Below are 16,015 nucleotides of genomic sequence, written 5' to 3'. Positions count from 1 at the left end.
AAAGAAAACAGAAATACGTGAGAAACTATTTGGGTAGATCGCATGACTTTAAGATCGGATTTTGAAGATTCGTGAATCGTGTCCGTTCACCATACATCGTGCGATTAATTTTTTATCAAGTACTATTTATGTTTATTTTTAAATAAATATATTTAAAATAATTTTTGACCGCACACACAATTAACAGATCCTCGAAATCTTCACAAAGAAGATCCAGATTCAGAATAATTTAGTAAGGAGAGATTATATTCACACACCTCAAATTACTCATGCCACATCATTTTAATTTTTTAATATTTTTTAAACATCAATAACACTTGGTAGAAAAATATTAAAAAATTAAACAGGTGTGTGGGAGAAGAAAAATTAAAATAGTGTGAGATGAGTAATTTAAGATGTGTAATTATAATCTTCCTTTAGTAAGTGCATGCCACGTCATGACTCACGTGGACCCATACCTACCCTTGGTCCATCAATGAAAGATACGTTTGCTTAATCATGTAATTTAAACTTCAACCCTCATTTTTAATTTAACAAAAATAAAAGAAATTTTGTTTTATTGGAATTCAAACACTTGAATAAAATGTCAGGGATTATAACGCTCCTCCTCAAACATTTTTCATGTGAGTGTAGAAAAAAATAGTAAAATGTTTGTCTCAAGAGTGCAGATGATTAATTAAAAGTACAAAAAAAATTCAATAAAATTTTCTTCGTCCCATCGAAGTTTAAAAATAAAAAGGGGTGTTTACAGAAATTAATTGAGGTCTTACTTGGTGATGGCATAGACGGCGTAGATAATCCCAGGGATGTAACCAAAGATGGTCAGCAACAAACAGATCCAGAATTCCACCTGAAAAAACATCAAATCCACCATATATTAGACCCAAGAAAACACATACATCACAATTATATTATATTTACAGATTAATTAGAGAAAATAACACTGTCTGGAACATCACGTCCGTAAAATTCTACTGGTCTAACGATTCAAACGGTGGTACCATGTGCGTTCGTGTGACGTATAATCTCTATAAACTAAACGACTCGGAAGAAAGAGTACTAACATGGCAGCCAAACTTGAGGAAGACACCAAGAGGAGGCAAGAGGATGGCGATGAGGATGTCAACGAAGTTTAGGGTTCCTTCGCTCGGCATACTTGCTGAGAATTTTTTTGCCGGAATGCTGAGAGAGTTTTAGAAGAAGAGGAAGTAGGGCAACTGGTGGATATGTGCGTGGTGGTGTCACAGAAACGGTGAGTGGTTTATATATACAGCTCCTCCGCGTGCTGATGGGAAACGTGGAGAGGGTTTCATTCGGTGGAGACACAGCAATACAATGTACTGCGCGGTTCCTTAACCCCGTGAAATCTGTGGATGATAAATTTTTTGGTACGTTAGAACATATTATAGTACATTAAATGTTATAATATACGCGATTGAAATTTTTGTAAGTGTTTAACTATTATGTTATACAACTTGATTCATCGGACCGTGTGTCCGCTACTGAATGTCTCTTTTTGTGGAGGACGAGTAAATCTTACTTTTGGGTTCGGGCCTTTGGGTGTTCAATCAGAATCATACACCGTGGTATGGCATGCTGCGGAATCCGAATCCGTATCCGAATAAAGAAGCAAGAATCATACAGCTAAGTTTTGATGTAGAAATTCAGATTCACGAAACGGGTGAACATGGCTCCTGCGGTTCTCACATCAGTCCCATGTGCTTCTTGTATATACAAAGTTTCATAACCCATATTGCGTTCCTTTTTTTCGGTCGAACTTATTGTGTTTCAAGTTTCAATAGTTTTGGATTAATCAAATTTTGTTCATTAAATAATGTATTTGTTCAACAAAAAAAAAAATGCTGCATTTATTGACATGTTACTGGCAAATACACTTATAAGCATATGAATATTTATATTTTTTTTCTCCATTGCACATGACCCATATATCACCGATGCTACTACCAAAAATTGTCGTTGGCCACGGGTAATTGTGGTGGACATTTTTTTTTTCTGGTCGTAAAAATATTCCAAGTTACTGTTCAACAATGACTTAAAAAAAACAATATGCGCAACTTTTTCATCTTCAGTTATATTTTGTTGTGTGAGTTTATTGTTTTTCTTCATATATACATAATATAATTAGAAAGCTTACGAGAAAATTCATTACTTAACATGTTTTTTTGAAGTTCACTGTTGAACAGTGACATTGAGACGGAAAAATTTGATCAACCGAACCCTAGAAAATTTGATCAACCGGTCATAAGAAAAAGTTGGCCAGTGAAAAAACGTTGTAGGATTGAGTGTCAATCATGTAATTATTTTGAATTATAGTAATATTTATATAATTATTTTGGTTGATTTTTTCATTGGTATCTAAATTTAAACTATTCGGTAGGGGATGACCAATTAGGAATTGTTGCATAATTCTAATTTGTTTCTAGTCTAATTTAATTTGTTGCACGAGCACTCCAATAAATCGAATTTAATTATTTGCGTGATGCTAATTATTTTCTCAGACTTTTATAAGACATGTTTTATAACAAAATAACGTGATCGGATACGTCTGCACCATTTTTTTTCTTTTCCTTACATAAAGATCCTTTCTTTCGTTTCTTTTTTCATTACAACACATTTTTTCACTTTGGTTGGGGGGTCTGTGAAATGTTGCAATGTTTGCCACCGACGACCATTGGCATGAAATCGAGTATCGACCAGCCTCCAGGCTGTCAGGAAAATCTAACGGCTCGTAGGTTGCCGCGGCACTCCGGAACTACGGCCGTGAAGGAGGCTTCAAGTATGCAGCGACCAATGAGGTATTGGAAATTTTGGGTAGAAATTTTATTGTCCCATATTAGTCACTACCAAAAGGTTTTCTCATTTTATAAGGCTTTGTCTTTTATAAAAAGTGATTGAAGTGATGGACCTTGGAGAATAAAATTTAGCTCACCCTTGGACTCTGGCTCTTTAGTAATTCAATTCTTTAATTTCGAATTTAATTTATTTTTTATTTTTTATTATTTTTAATCAACAGACTCATATTTTCAGATGAAGTCTAAAGAGTGATGAAAGAACGCAGAGAGCAAAGCGCCCCGCTGGAGAAGATGTCTCCCAACTGAGACATCCCTTTCTCGTACCTGTTGCGAATAGGCATACACCTACTATATATACATCCATATGCATGGCATTTAGCATACACAAAATCAACATTCTTCTTCTACAATCACAAATATCCTTTCTGAGAGAACCACACAAAAATTCGACAGAAGTCAAGTTTTCTGATGTTGGAATTCTGACTTGATCGTTGAATCCTGGTGAAGCAAACGTTCGTAGAACTACAAGCACTGAGTAAGGACGAAATTTCTGTTTCAATGACATTACAGTTGCAAGCCTCAATCTTCAATATTTCTATTTAATATTATTTTTTTGTTTATACACTATATTATTTATTTTTATTATAAATTGTTGACATATCTCCAACATAGGGTCTTATCTGAATCGCCTACACTATGCACGTGATCTCATCTGCATTTTATAACCTAAAGTCCAATCTATAATCTTCGTGAAGAAGACTAGACCTTCTTCTTGTCACATGGGACACGTGGGAGCTTATTAGTGGAGTAATGGGTTTGAAGTAGAAACCTGGCTCAGTTTGAAAATAAAAAAGGAACCGACGTTGATTAGACCAGTTGATTAAGAAAGGTTGATGCCTTGTGTGCTTAAGCATGAAGTTAGATGTCTTTTCTTATGAAAAAAAAAAAAAAAGATTAAAAAAAAAAAGAGAAAATACTATTGTCACATCTGATTAGTTATCCAATTGTATTTTAATTAAAGGAAAGCATCACAAAGAAAAAGAGTGGGGTTGCCCCTTGGGACATTGAGAAGATCTTATTAGATTGTTTATACCACAATTGGACAATATTATTCTTCATTTTTGTGATTCATTGGACAATATTATTCTTCATTTTTTGTGATTAGTTGGACGGTATTCCTATGAAACTTGGGAATTGACAATTTGGACAGTATTCAAGAGTGTTTACAATTAGAATGAGGTATTAAATACTAAAATCAAAATGCAAAATATCTCAATAAATTTTTGAAATGGTGTTTGATTAAGGGTTGAGATGTTTACACTCTTCATCTCTCTTTTAACACTCTTCCCTTTGTTTTTATCATTTGATTTTTCTTTAATTTATTGGATAGAGGAATTGAGAAAGGTAAAAAAACAAAGTCATTTTCCGTGATTAAAAGCTGAAGCCAAATTATGGTGTTTCCTAAGCGGTAGGAAGAATGTGATCAGTCCTCTTAAAGTAAACCTTTTGAGGTCTTAGTTTACAAGCCTTGGATTTGTAATGCTTATGGTTTACAACAAAATTGATGATGCTTGCAAAAAAAATTATGCTCAAGGAAAGGGACCAGTCAATGTCTCCGCACCCATAATTTATCTTTTTGGGGTCGAGAAGAATTACAAAAGTATTTCAATCTCTCCTCTAATCATTATGTGTAATTTACACGCATTAAGAAATTTATAACATGTCATATAGAATACAGATTTAAAATTCATCCTCAATCACTAACTCATCTCGAGGTGGTCGATGATGCTTGCAATTTACTTTGAACAAATGCGTTTTGAGGAAGGGCTGGGAATAGTCAAATCTGAGTCTTTTATTCAAATCAAAATGAAAGGACAAAAAAAAAAAAAAAAAAAAAAAAAAGGAAAAAACAATGAACAACTGCTCTAAATACACGCTACACAATTGAGATCAACCATCCATTTAGCTACACCAGATTAAGATCAATCCATCAAACTGTTGAAAACAAACCCTTGATACATAAACAAAAAGACATAGCTGCCCTTCACACACATCCTTTACCTACCTGTCCAATAAAAAACATTAAAAGGATCAGAATGTGATATGAGTCGCTAATCCTTCTTTGTTAAAGCATATATACCACATAATTATTGGTGGATGGCTATATATAAATTAGTGCAGGTCATTCAAGTTGACACAAATCATTTTCTCTGTCGAACTAAATCATATGGGGTTGATAAACCCAAAAAAGGCATATTTGCTTAAAGAGGACGTTTTATTCCTTTGAAAAATATTAGAGATAATTAGAGCAATGATCTTTTAAGTTTTAGTTTAATTGGTACTTTGATCTCTAAATTAAAATTCGTGAGTTCAAATCTGGATTTGTAATAATGTGGAGCAATGGTCATACTGGCTAAATCTGTTAGAATCTCCACATATTTTTTGCATCTTTAAACCCTTTATTTTGAATAGAAGCATTAACAGAGTTAGAAAAAATTAAAAAAACCATTACTCCACGTTATAAGAAGTTCAGGAATCAAAACTTGCGGATTTTTACTTCAAGAACAAAATCTCTAATTGAGCAAAGTTCAAGATCACAAAATCTCTAATTGAACAAAATCTCAATTTTCTCAAAAAATTAAGATATTCGATTTCATGAAATATCCAAACCAAAACAAGCCCAATAAAAAAAATTATCAAGTCCCCATTTTAAAGCACTTTATCCTCTTTCTACGTATTCCTTCTATCATCAATGAATAATTGAATATCACACTACAACTAAAAATAAATAAAAACAAGAAATATTGATTGATAGAGAAGTTGGTGCTTACACAAATTGAAAGGATCACTTGGTGATGGCATAGATGGCATATATAATACCAGGGAGGTAACCAAACAGAGTCAGCACCAAACAGATCCAAAATTCCGACTGCAAATCATCAAAATCCACCACATATAAACATCAAAATTTCTCATAAAAATAACTGCATGAAAATTCTGTTTCAAAACACACATAAACACAGACCATACACAAATTAGGGCAACGATGAACGTTAAATCTATGAATTCCACTACTATGATGATTCAAGCAGTGTTAATATGTAAGACGTGTTTGTATGATGGACTATCCACCATCATGACAGACAACATCTATAAAATAACAGACGCGAAAGAGAAAAACTTACATGACAGCCAAACCTGAGGAAGACACCAAGAGGTGGCAAGAGGATGGCGATGATGATGTCGATGCAGGTTGCTGTACCCATACTTATCAAGTTTGATCAGAGAAAGAAAACAACAAAGGGTAGAGAGTTTGACAGAAACTGCTAAGGGTAGGGGGTTATTATATAGGGCTGCAACTTCTGCTGCTGAAGGAGCCACGTGGAGGCTAACCACTGGGTACACGTACGCAATTTTATTAGAAAAACGATAAATGTTATTTATACTAAATTTTTATACTACGTGACATCTGACGTGGATAGCTGCATTATTTAAAAAATTTGCAAAACCCAAGAAAATGAAGGAGAAAGATTTCTCGTATACCACAATTATTATTTAATTAACTAGTTTATCTTAATTTATTAGTTTATTAAATAATGAATTAAATTTAAAAATATGATTAATTCAAATGATGTGACTGTTCATATCCTAATGCTTCTGATGCCTTGTGTAATTTGAGTTGTTTTTTGAACTTTGTTCTTGATAAGGACCCTCCACGATGCATAGTAAAGTATCTTTTTGAGAGGTTCCTTCGATCTAAAGATAGATAGTTCTGACTTGGAGAAATGCAATGGAAAACTATTGAAAGTGGGATTTTTTTTTTTTTAATTTTCTATTATCTTATTGTTTAATATTAATTTTCATGTTAATAATAAAAATATTGTGTTAAAAAAACATGAAGTATCACAAAGTAAAAATTTCATTTTTAAAAGAGCCTCCTAAGCATTTATATTCATAATTATGCAGTTCTCTTTTCCTCTTATTATTCAGTTGTCAATCTCTATGTATTTGTACCGTTAAAAGAACTGAATTTTAGTTCTAAAATACCTTTGCAACAGCAAGATTGATCCGAATAATTATGTTATTGCAAAGTTTCTTAATTTTTTAATTAAGGAATTCTTTGGATTTTCACATTCGAATTACGGATGCGTTTATAGTTTGGAAAAGTATGGTATTTTATAAAAGGATAAAATGAGAAAACCCATGACAAGCTCTGCTATGGTATTGTAACTATTGTTTGATATTTTGCAACTTTTTGGACAACAATACCCCTTATTTTTTTATTAATTTCATTATATACCCTCTCTCTTCCGCAGCCTTCCTCTCTTCTATCCTCCCTCGCTTTTGTAGTCTCATCCTCCTCCACCACAAACCCAGCAACCCAGGCTAACCCAATCCCAGTAAAATAAACCCATCTCAACCCAACCCCACCTTCCTCCCTGCTAGTCCCATGACGAGACCGTCGCCCTCCGTCGAGAAAACCTCAAGACCACCTACTCGCAGGACGTGGTCGACATCGTCGCTCGAGAGATGGGATGGCGATGATTAGGTGAAAGATGTGAAAGATGATGTTACTATTACAAAAAATAGTTTGCGTGATGCATGTACCTTCTTCGCACAAAGTAAAAAAATGTTGCCTGAAAATTAGCCCAATGACATCTTCGTTCCGCGCAAACCGTTGCGCAAAATCCGTAAAAACAGGATTTGCGCGACAAAGGAATAACGTGCGTCGCACAAAAGGACTTATAGCGACAACAGGAACTGCGTCGTGCGCAGTTTCTTTTTTTTTTTCTTTTTTTCAGCAAATATATTTTTTTTTGGCAAAATTTTTTTTATATTTAAATGCGTTGAGTAAGTGCTGGGAATAGTCAAATCTGAGTCTTTTATTCAAATCAAAATGAAAGGAAAAAACAATGAACATTTGCAGTAAATACGCGCTACACGAATGAGATCAACCATCCATTTGGCTACACCAGATTAAGACCAATCCATCAAACGGTTGAAAACAAACCCTTGATACATAAACAAAAAGACATAGCTGCCCTTCACACACATCCTTTACCTACCTGTCCAATAAAAAACATTAAAAGGATCAGAATGTAATATGAGTCATGATCCTTCTTTGTTAAAGCATACATACCACATAATTATTGGTGGATGGCAATATCTATGAAGAGAAACCTTCTTGTCATCTTTTATCTATTAAGAGAATCTTCTTTGTCAACTTTTTTTTTTTTTTTTTTTCCTATTTTACCTTCACTTTTGATGTACTATTGACAAAAGAAGGAAATAGTAATTTTATACATTTTGACAAAATGACAATCATATCCCTATTTTTCCTATTTTACCCTTTTTTTTTTTTTTTTGAGAAAATGACAATCGTATACTTATTTTTCTAATTTTACCCTCACTTTTGATACACAATATTTATATAAAGATGACAAAACAGTAATTATGTAATATTAAAAAAGATATTTATATAAGAACAAAAAATATTTTTCACACAAAATATATGCTCTCTGCTAGTATAAACTAATGCATGTTATTTTCAAGTACACCCAAATCATTTTCTCTGTCGAACTAAATCATAGTAGGGTTGATACGCCAAAGAAGGGCATATTTGCTTAATGAGGAAGTTTTATTCCTTTTAAAAATATTTAGAGATAATTAGAGCAATAGTCTTTTAATTTTAGCTTAATTAGAGCTTAGGTCCCTAAACTAAAAATTCGTGAGTGTTAAAATTTGAATTTGTAATAATGTAGAGCAATGGTCATATTGGCTAAATCCATTAAAACCTCCACATATTTTTTGCGTATTTAAACCCTTTATTTTGGATAGAAGTTCTAACATAGTTAGAGAAAAAGACCATTGCTTTACATTATAAGAAGTTCAGGGACCAAAACTTGCGGATTTTTACTTCAGGGACTAAAGCTCTAATTGAGCCAAAGTTTAAGGACCACTGCTCCAATTTTAAAGCACTTTATCCTCTTTTTACGTATTCCTTCGATCATCGATGAATATCATACTTTAACTATAAAAAAATTAAAAAAAAAATTAAAACAAGAAATATTGATTGATAGAGAAGTTGGTGCTTACATTACACAAATTGAAAGGATCACTTGGTGATGATATAGAGAGCATATAGAATACCAGGGATGTAACCAAACAGAGTCAGCACCAAACAGATCCAAAACTCCGACTGCAAGTCATCAAAACCACCACATATAAACATCAAAATTCCTCATAAAAATAACTGCATGAAAATTCTGTTTCAAAACACACATAAACACAGACCATACACAAATTAGGGCAACGATGAACGTTACATCTATGACTTCCACTACTATGATGATTCAAGCAGTGTTAGTATGTGAGACGTGTTTGTACGATGGAATATCCAGAGTCAATCAATTTTAGTATGTAATACGTGTTTGTATGACATACAACATCTATAAAATAACGGACGCGAAAAAGAATAACTTACATGACAGCCAAACCTGAGGAAGACACCAAGAGGTGGCAAGAGTATGGCGAGGATGATGTCGATGCAGGTCGCTGTACCCATACCTATCAAGTTTGATCAGAGAAAGAAAACTACAAAGGGTAGAGAGTAGTTTATACAAGAAGTGTCCGACTGCTTTGACAGAAACTGCAAAGGGTAGAGGGCGGTTATATAGAGCTGCAACTTCTGCTGCTGATGGAGCCACGTGGAGGCTAACCATTGGGTACACATGACATAAACAATTTTATTATTTTAGTTTCAAAATAAAGAAAAATGGATTATGCATTTCCATAAATGGGTAATCATGACACGTGTTAGTTTCCAATGTGCTTCTGGTGCATCGTGGAATTTGAGCGTGCCGACATGTTTTTTAACTTTGTTCTTGATAAGGACCCTCCACGATGCATGGTGAAATATCTAAGTTTTGAGAGGTTCGTTCGATGTAAACATAGATATTTCTGGCTTACAGAAATGCTAAGGACAAAGAAAGGTTATCATCTTATAGTTTAATGTTATTTTTTATGTCAATATTATAAAAAATTATGTAAAAAATATGAGATAACATAAAATTTATGAAGAATCTCACTTTAAAAAAAGCATCATAAGTCCTAAGTGTTTCTTTTCATAATTATGCAGCTCCCTTTTCCTCTTATTATCCAGGCTGTCAATCTCTACGTATTTATACCGTGAAAAGAAATGAGTTTTAGTTCTAAAATACATTTGCAACAGCAAGATTGATCTGAATAATTATAAATTATTGCAATGTTTCTTAATTTTCTAATTAAGGAATTCTTTGAATTGTCACATTTGTATGCAATTTCGTATTTGAATTTTCACGTTCGAATTACGGATGCTTTTATAGTTAAAAAAGTATAGTATTTTATTCCTAATCTCCAATCTCTAATATTAGAAAGCCAGAAGTGAGTTTTGGTATCTCAAGGCTTCACAAAAAAAAACTAGACCCTCTAATAATAAATCAATCCTGGTACTATTCACTTTACCTTTTATTTTGTCCTTAGCGTTAAAACTTAAAGTTTTCAAGCTCTTTTCATTAGTTTTTCTAAAAGAAATGGACATAAAAGTCCCTAAAACAAAAAAAAATTCAAACCTTACTGAAAATAATAGAACAAAATATGCAGGGATAATTTTGTCATAAAATAGATACAAAAAAAACTAAAGCAAAAAAAAAATTATTGGAAAAGATATCAAATAATTTCAAAATCAATAATAGAGACGTGCACATTCTCATCCCACGTTATGCCCACGTAGATTTTACAAATTGATCAACGTAAACTGCAAAAGTGGTTTGCTAAATCAATGGGCATTTATAAGAACCAACCTCACGTCCATACACCCACCTCTCTCTGTGTGAATCGCAGTTATAATTTTTGTATTTTCGTGTTTGAAGGGTTTTGTTGCGAAGCCAGTGACTTTACCAGATGAAAATAGTTAATTTGATGGTGTGGAATTACACGATTCATGGTGGAAGCGCTCTGACCTATGGGGCACTATTAATTTAACTGTTTTTATGTATTTTTTTTTTAATTTTTTTTTTTTTTTGGTAATATTTTCACTCAAAACTAAATTCAGGGTAAATAACTATGATGACATCAAGGGAAACTATAACCTGGTGTTTGTAATTCCATTATGCATTGGAGCAGGCAATAATCGCAAAATGTCTCTGATAGCTACCGACTGTGGAACCTGAGACTTGGCGGTTTCTAGTGAAATTGGGGGTGTTTGATTTGTAGAGATGAAGGTTTGGAGGGTGGATATTAGTGTTGATTTATGTTTTTATTCTAATTTTTCTTCTAATTCATGTTTTTAACATCAAATTTTCGTTCTTTTAGCATCTCCAAATTAGTGGTTAATATATGGATAGGTCATTTTCTTGCAATTCTGACTTCATGTATTGTGAGAATGAAAACGATTTCGATGAAGCAGGCATTCGGCATTTAATTTAAGAGCTTCCCTCAACATAACATATTCGATAAATTCTAATAAGATATTAGAATTTAATATTGTTTTGTATTTATGTTTTTTTTTTTTTCACTTTTGTATGGACGTGCATCAGCGCATGCAGGAATGTTAGTTAAAGGATAAAATGGGAAACCCATGACAAGTTCCGCTATGGTATTGTAACTATTGTTTGATATTTTGCAACTCTCAAACTCATGTCCTCGCGGTTATGGTCCAAACTACAGACTTTCATGCAAACAAGTTTATATTTACCATTGCATTTCAAGATATTAATTTAGGGCATGAATGGTTTAGAACGTCACAGTAAATAAGTGACAACAAACCCGTTGCACCTAATTCCTACTACAGTGGTACGAAATATATACAGGAAGCTCACATCATCACATGATATACAATAACAACATTCATCCACTTGATTGGTTGTGGGGTTTTGTTTCCCACGAGCATGAAATGGCGGGTAAATAGAGAGTCACGTTGTTTTTTTAAGAAGTGAGCTAAAGACAACATGATCGTGCCCCTTATTGAAGTTTTCCTTCAAGTTAGAGATTATGTCATAACGTTGATTGTCAGTAACCATAAAGCCCCGCAATTATGTGCTACAAGCATGAGTTTTGATACAATCAGTGTCACGTAAGTTTTACTTCATTATAGGAAGTACGTTGATAATTTATTTGTAAACTAATAGTTAGAAAAATGTCACATGTTATTTATGTGTAGAAGTTAAACAGTAAAAGAACCAGAACTTGGAGAATGAAGGAATTGACTTGAAAAAAATAAAAAAAATAAAAAAAAATATATATATAAATATATATATAAGTGGGAGTGGGACAAATTAGAAAGATAAATTTGATAGTGAGAGTTCTCCTAACAATAGTAATGATTAGGAAAAAAAGTACAAGTTACAATGAAATGGGGAAGAAAATGTTGAGGATGAATCTCATATTGATGTGAGGAGGGATCTTGTATGAACTTATAAATAAGTTGCCACTTTGCATATTGCCAATTAGTTTTATGATGGAACTTTAACTTTCTTCATAGGATCATAACAGGTTGAGTCACGTGCGAAGACCAATAGCCCCACGTGCTCCACGTCACCCCATTTACTCACGTGATAGGCTTGAAAATTCTCCATATGTGAGGGGACATATTGATAGTAAATACTATATTGAAGGGAACAGAGAATTTGCATGGACGTATAAATAAGTTTGATTATTCACCATATTATTAATGGATTTAATAGTGAAACGTCAACTTTCTTTATAAAAAAAAAAAAAAAAAAAAAAAAAAAAAAAAAAAAAAAAAAAAAAAAAAACTGGTTGGATTGCAATTGTTCCAATTAGATTGGCCTCAATCCAGTGGTGCACCAAAAATGGGCCCGTTGGTAAATGGGTTCTAAAAAACTATTCATTTATGAAACCCATGTTTTTGTGGGCCGTGTATTAATTGATTTGGTGGAGAAGGTGTTTGATGAAACCCTGAGACAGAGAGATGGCTTGTTCCTTACAATTCTACACTGGTGGGGTTTAGAAAAATAAATATTAACGATTAGGTCTTGGAAGATTGTGAAGAACCCATACTCCGGTGATTAAAGACAAATTTGTTTAGGTAGAATACACTGGCGATTGCTTCGTAGTCTTCTGTACTTGATACATGCTTCTGCTAACCTTGCAGCATCCCGTTCCAATTATTCCATGATCATGTAATTAGACATGGGAAGATATTTAGGGCAGGTTTGATAATCATTTTTAATTTTTTTTTTGTTTCTATTTTTTATGCTTGAGATGGGAGGAACTATATGTGGGAATGGAGGGGTGAAGAAGGTTGGTGGGAGAGATATAGAAGAAATAGGAAGAGCCAAAAATTAAAAAAAACAAAATAGTTATCAAACGGGCTTCTAAATGTGTTGTAGGTTCATCGAGTGACAAGTTCAATCATGGAGCCTAATTGATGTTAGCAGCTGCTAGTAATGTAAGATTTTGATGAAGCCAAATTAGGTAGTTGGAGTTGGAAAGCTTAAGGAATTGAGCAACATTAGGATATCTCCAACTGAAAGGGGGCCAAAGGGCCACGTTTAGTCCTATAGCCATGCAAGAAATTATTTTTTAATGAACAGTGACATGCCATATTTTATATCATCTCCAACCGAAGAGGGCTAGTTTTTAGTCCCCTTAATAATTTATTGTTTTAATTGAAATAATATGGTTAATTGAATTAAACTACCATATTAAAATAAGGTTTTCGGACATATTTTGAGTGTCATTTGTCACTAAATTAATAAGCCTCCGGATTTATTATCTTTATATAATGAAAATGATGTGAAAAATTGGTGAAGAATTGAAATTAAATGAGGTAAGATAGTATGGAATGGTGAAAAATACGTGAGAAATGGCTTAGGTCTTTATAGGAAAAAAAATTAGATTTTTTTTTAAATTTCGTCTTAAAAAAAAAAAAAAATCAAATCTAACAGTAACCTGACGTCAGGTAGTATGTGTTTGGGCTGGGCTATAAGGCTAGCTGGCTGGCTGCTCTTGGCCAGTCCGTTGGCCGGTTCTCCAATTTTTTGTCAGGTGGGGCCCATGAGCCCTTTGCCTTAGCCCTCGTTTAGAGACGATTTTCGTGTCAAAACCGGCTTTTTTTGGTCTTGACTCTTTGATTGTGTCGGTTAGAGATGACCTTAGGACTAGGGATAGATGAAGAAGACATGGACATGGTGGGAAGTTTTCAAGATCGAGAAAGGGATGAGCAGGGTCGGTCTTGAGATTTCAGGGGCCTTGTGCGAAAGTCAATTGGAGGCCCTAAAAAGTACTTAAGAATTTTATTTTTTTTGTTCAAAAAAATAATTTTAGTTTTCATTTGAGTTTCTTTAAATTCTAATAGCACAAACAAATTTAACAAATCAATAAGTGGAAATGTGGCGTATAGTTTTTCCTTAACTATTTAGAGGGTCAGGGTTCAAATTTTCATGTTATTATGTGGAATTTTTATATTATTTTGTAGAAGCTTATGTATTTAATAAAAATAAACTGAAAAAAAAAATATTTTAATAAAAATAAACTGAAAAAAAAAAAATGGAGACGAGTTTCAAACCCATCATGTCATATCCAGGCCCAGGGCGGATCACTATCCAGATCCGCTCCACCACCGTAGCACGATATTGTCCGCTTTGGGCTTACCATTCCCTCACAGTTTTATTTTTGGAAACTCGATATTGTTCGCTTTAGGCTTACCATTCCCTCACAGTTTTGTTTTTGAGAACTCACGAGCAACTTCCCAGTGGGTCATCCATCATAGGATTACTCTAGCCCCCTTCTCGCTTAACTTCGGAGTTCCTACGGAACCCGAAGCCAGTGAGCTCCCAAAAGGCCTCGTGTTAGATAGGGATGAGAATATACATTTAAGAATCACTCCCCTGGACGATGTGGGATGTTACACATCACCTATGCCAATGTAAAGAAGCGGTAATACCACTTGTGCTTAGACTCAAGTTTATAATGTTCTACACATACTGCTATATATATGTATATACATGCAAATTTGAAAAATCGAGGGCCCTTCCGATTTGGGGGACCTGTGCGGTGGCATCACTTGCATCCCCTCAGCCCCGCCCCTGAGGATGAGGACTCTTGTTTAACAGGTAAAAACATTATTTTGCAAGCCAAATCAATTGAACTCTTAAGATGTTTGGTTTCTTTATTTTAATTTTTAAACCCTAGTCAATTCAGTCGTGGCACAGGTGCTCCTCTTAAACCCTAATCAATTCTCACTTTCTTCTCGACATAGAATTGGGTTTAGTGCCTGGAAAATTCCAACCTATTTAAACTGTGTTTTACCGAATGCCTCCAAGCTAAACACACACATATATACACACAGTTATATAAGATATATATGGAGCTTAGTAAACTTCTCCTGTTTTTGCATCATGTTCTTCTCTGGTGAATGATTTGGGTTCCTGCTAGCTTCTGCAACGTTATTATACGATGGTGGAATATATTCTGATATATTTCAGATCATAACTACTAATGTGAGTGATGTTGAGCCAACAGTCAGAATAGAGCTAGATATATAGCATATGGTACAATGCAGCACGGGTTTCATCATTATCAAATAAAGATTTCATTGGAATTTGATGATTTCTTGGTAAATGCATATCTTTATCGAAAGTTAAGAACTACTGCTGAAAGTTTACCACCAGCATAATCTGGAACAAGAAAGGATTCTTGTCGGATTCTTGTCAGGTTCTTGTCAGATTCTCTTTGTGAGAGTCCGGAGATCTTTCAATCATATTTGTTCATTGTATATCGTGCGATCAATTTTCGTCAGGTATTGTTTATATTCAATTTTAAATAAAAAAATTTGCAATAATTTCTAATTGTGCACGATGTACAATGAACCGATGTGATTTGAGGATCTTTAGGATCCTCACAAAGAGGATCTGACGAGGATCTTCAAGAATCTGCAATACCTTCCGCAGTGCATCTCTAATTGTAGAGGCAAATATAATAAGTAATATGTACTATAATGACTTTGAAATTCTCACAAATAGAATCCGTTGAAGGTTCTCACGAATTTGCAATACATTCCGTAGAACATCTCCAATTGTAGAGATAAATATAAAAAGTAATTACTTTAGTCTAAAGAAGCTGGCAAAATTGCACTGTAGAAATGAACAGTGTTTTGCACCACATTTCAGTTTATTTACAGGATTGCCACTCGGTTGCTT

At 33.8% G+C, this 16,015-nt stretch overlaps 3 protein-coding genes across 5 annotated transcripts; all 3 read right to left on the bottom strand.

The window, feature by feature from the left end:
• Nucleotides 1–676: 676 nt before the first annotated feature.
• Nucleotides 677–1,281, bottom strand: LOC137722884 (hydrophobic protein RCI2A-like). The gene is made up of 2 exons (XM_088692928.1): nt 1,065–1,281; nt 677–850 (listed from the first exon to the last, which is right to left on the bottom strand). The coding sequence occupies exons 1-2, from the start codon at nt 1,152–1,154 to the stop codon at nt 767–769; spliced, it is 174 nt and encodes a 57-aa protein (XP_088549054.1). The 5' UTR covers nt 1,155–1,281; the 3' UTR covers nt 677–766.
• Nucleotides 1,282–4,483: 3,202 nt separating this feature from the next.
• LOC137722882 (hydrophobic protein RCI2A-like) lies at nt 4,484–6,207 on the bottom strand. Of its 2 annotated transcripts, none has more exons than XM_068461994.2 (3): nt 5,999–6,207; nt 5,643–5,742; nt 4,484–4,875 (listed from the first exon to the last, which is right to left on the bottom strand). In XM_068461994.2, exons 1-2 carry the CDS (start codon nt 6,077–6,079, stop codon nt 5,659–5,661), a joined length of 165 nt encoding a protein of 54 aa, XP_068318095.2. In that variant the 5' UTR covers nt 6,080–6,207; the 3' UTR covers nt 4,484–4,875; nt 5,643–5,658. The 2 variants fall into 2 exon arrangements, with proteins under 2 accessions (XP_068318095.2, XP_068318094.2); XM_068461993.2 differs by having other exon boundaries at nt 4,648–4,878; nt 5,645–5,742; nt 5,999–6,150.
• A 1,471-nt stretch (nt 6,208–7,678) lies between these two features.
• On the bottom strand, nt 7,679–9,476 carry LOC137722883 (hydrophobic protein RCI2B). Of its 2 annotated transcripts, none has more exons than XM_088692929.1 (3): nt 9,298–9,476; nt 8,915–9,012; nt 7,679–7,879 (listed from the first exon to the last, which is right to left on the bottom strand). In XM_088692929.1, the coding sequence occupies exons 1-2, from the start codon at nt 9,376–9,378 to the stop codon at nt 8,929–8,931; spliced, it is 165 nt and encodes a 54-aa protein (XP_088549055.1). In that variant the 5' UTR covers nt 9,379–9,476; the 3' UTR covers nt 7,679–7,879; nt 8,915–8,928. The 2 variants fall into 2 exon arrangements, with proteins under 2 accessions (XP_088549055.1, XP_068318096.1); XM_068461995.2 differs by having other exon boundaries at nt 8,910–9,012; nt 9,298–9,475.
• Nucleotides 9,477–16,015: the final 6,539 nt, after the last annotated feature.

The sequence above is a fragment of the Pyrus communis genome, chromosome 4, assembly GCF_041283825.1.
Source record: "Pyrus communis isolate YQ-2024b chromosome 4, ASM4128382v1, whole genome shotgun sequence".
NCBI classification, from domain to species: domain Eukaryota; kingdom Viridiplantae; phylum Streptophyta; class Magnoliopsida; order Rosales; family Rosaceae; genus Pyrus; species Pyrus communis.
This window is presented reverse-complemented; position numbering and strand designations above follow the sequence as displayed.

What these genes read in the sequence shown, in the direction of transcription:
- LOC137722884 (XM_088692928.1), bottom strand. Translation starts at nt 1,154, where the DNA reads ATGCCGAGCGAAGGAACCCTAAACTTCGTTGACATCCTCATCGCCATC. An exon ending in TCCTCAAGTTTGGCTGCCAT is followed by an intron (nt 851 to 1,064) that starts GTTAGTACTCTT and finishes ATGTTTTTTCAG; the next exon opens with GTGGAATTCTGGATCTGTTT.
- LOC137722882 (XM_068461994.2), bottom strand. Translation starts at nt 6,079, where the DNA reads ATGGGTACAGCAACCTGCATCGACATCATCATCGCCATCCTCTTGCCA. An exon ending in TCCTCAGGTTTGGCTGTCAT is followed by an intron (nt 5,743 to 5,998) that starts GTAAGTTTTTCT and finishes GATGATTTGCAG; the next exon opens with TCGGAATTTTGGATCTGTTT.
- LOC137722883 (XM_088692929.1), bottom strand. Translation starts at nt 9,378, where the DNA reads ATGGGTACAGCGACCTGCATCGACATCATCCTCGCCATACTCTTGCCA. An exon ending in TCCTCAGGTTTGGCTGTCAT is followed by an intron (nt 9,013 to 9,297) that starts GTAAGTTATTCT and finishes GATGACTTGCAG; the next exon opens with TCGGAGTTTTGGATCTGTTT.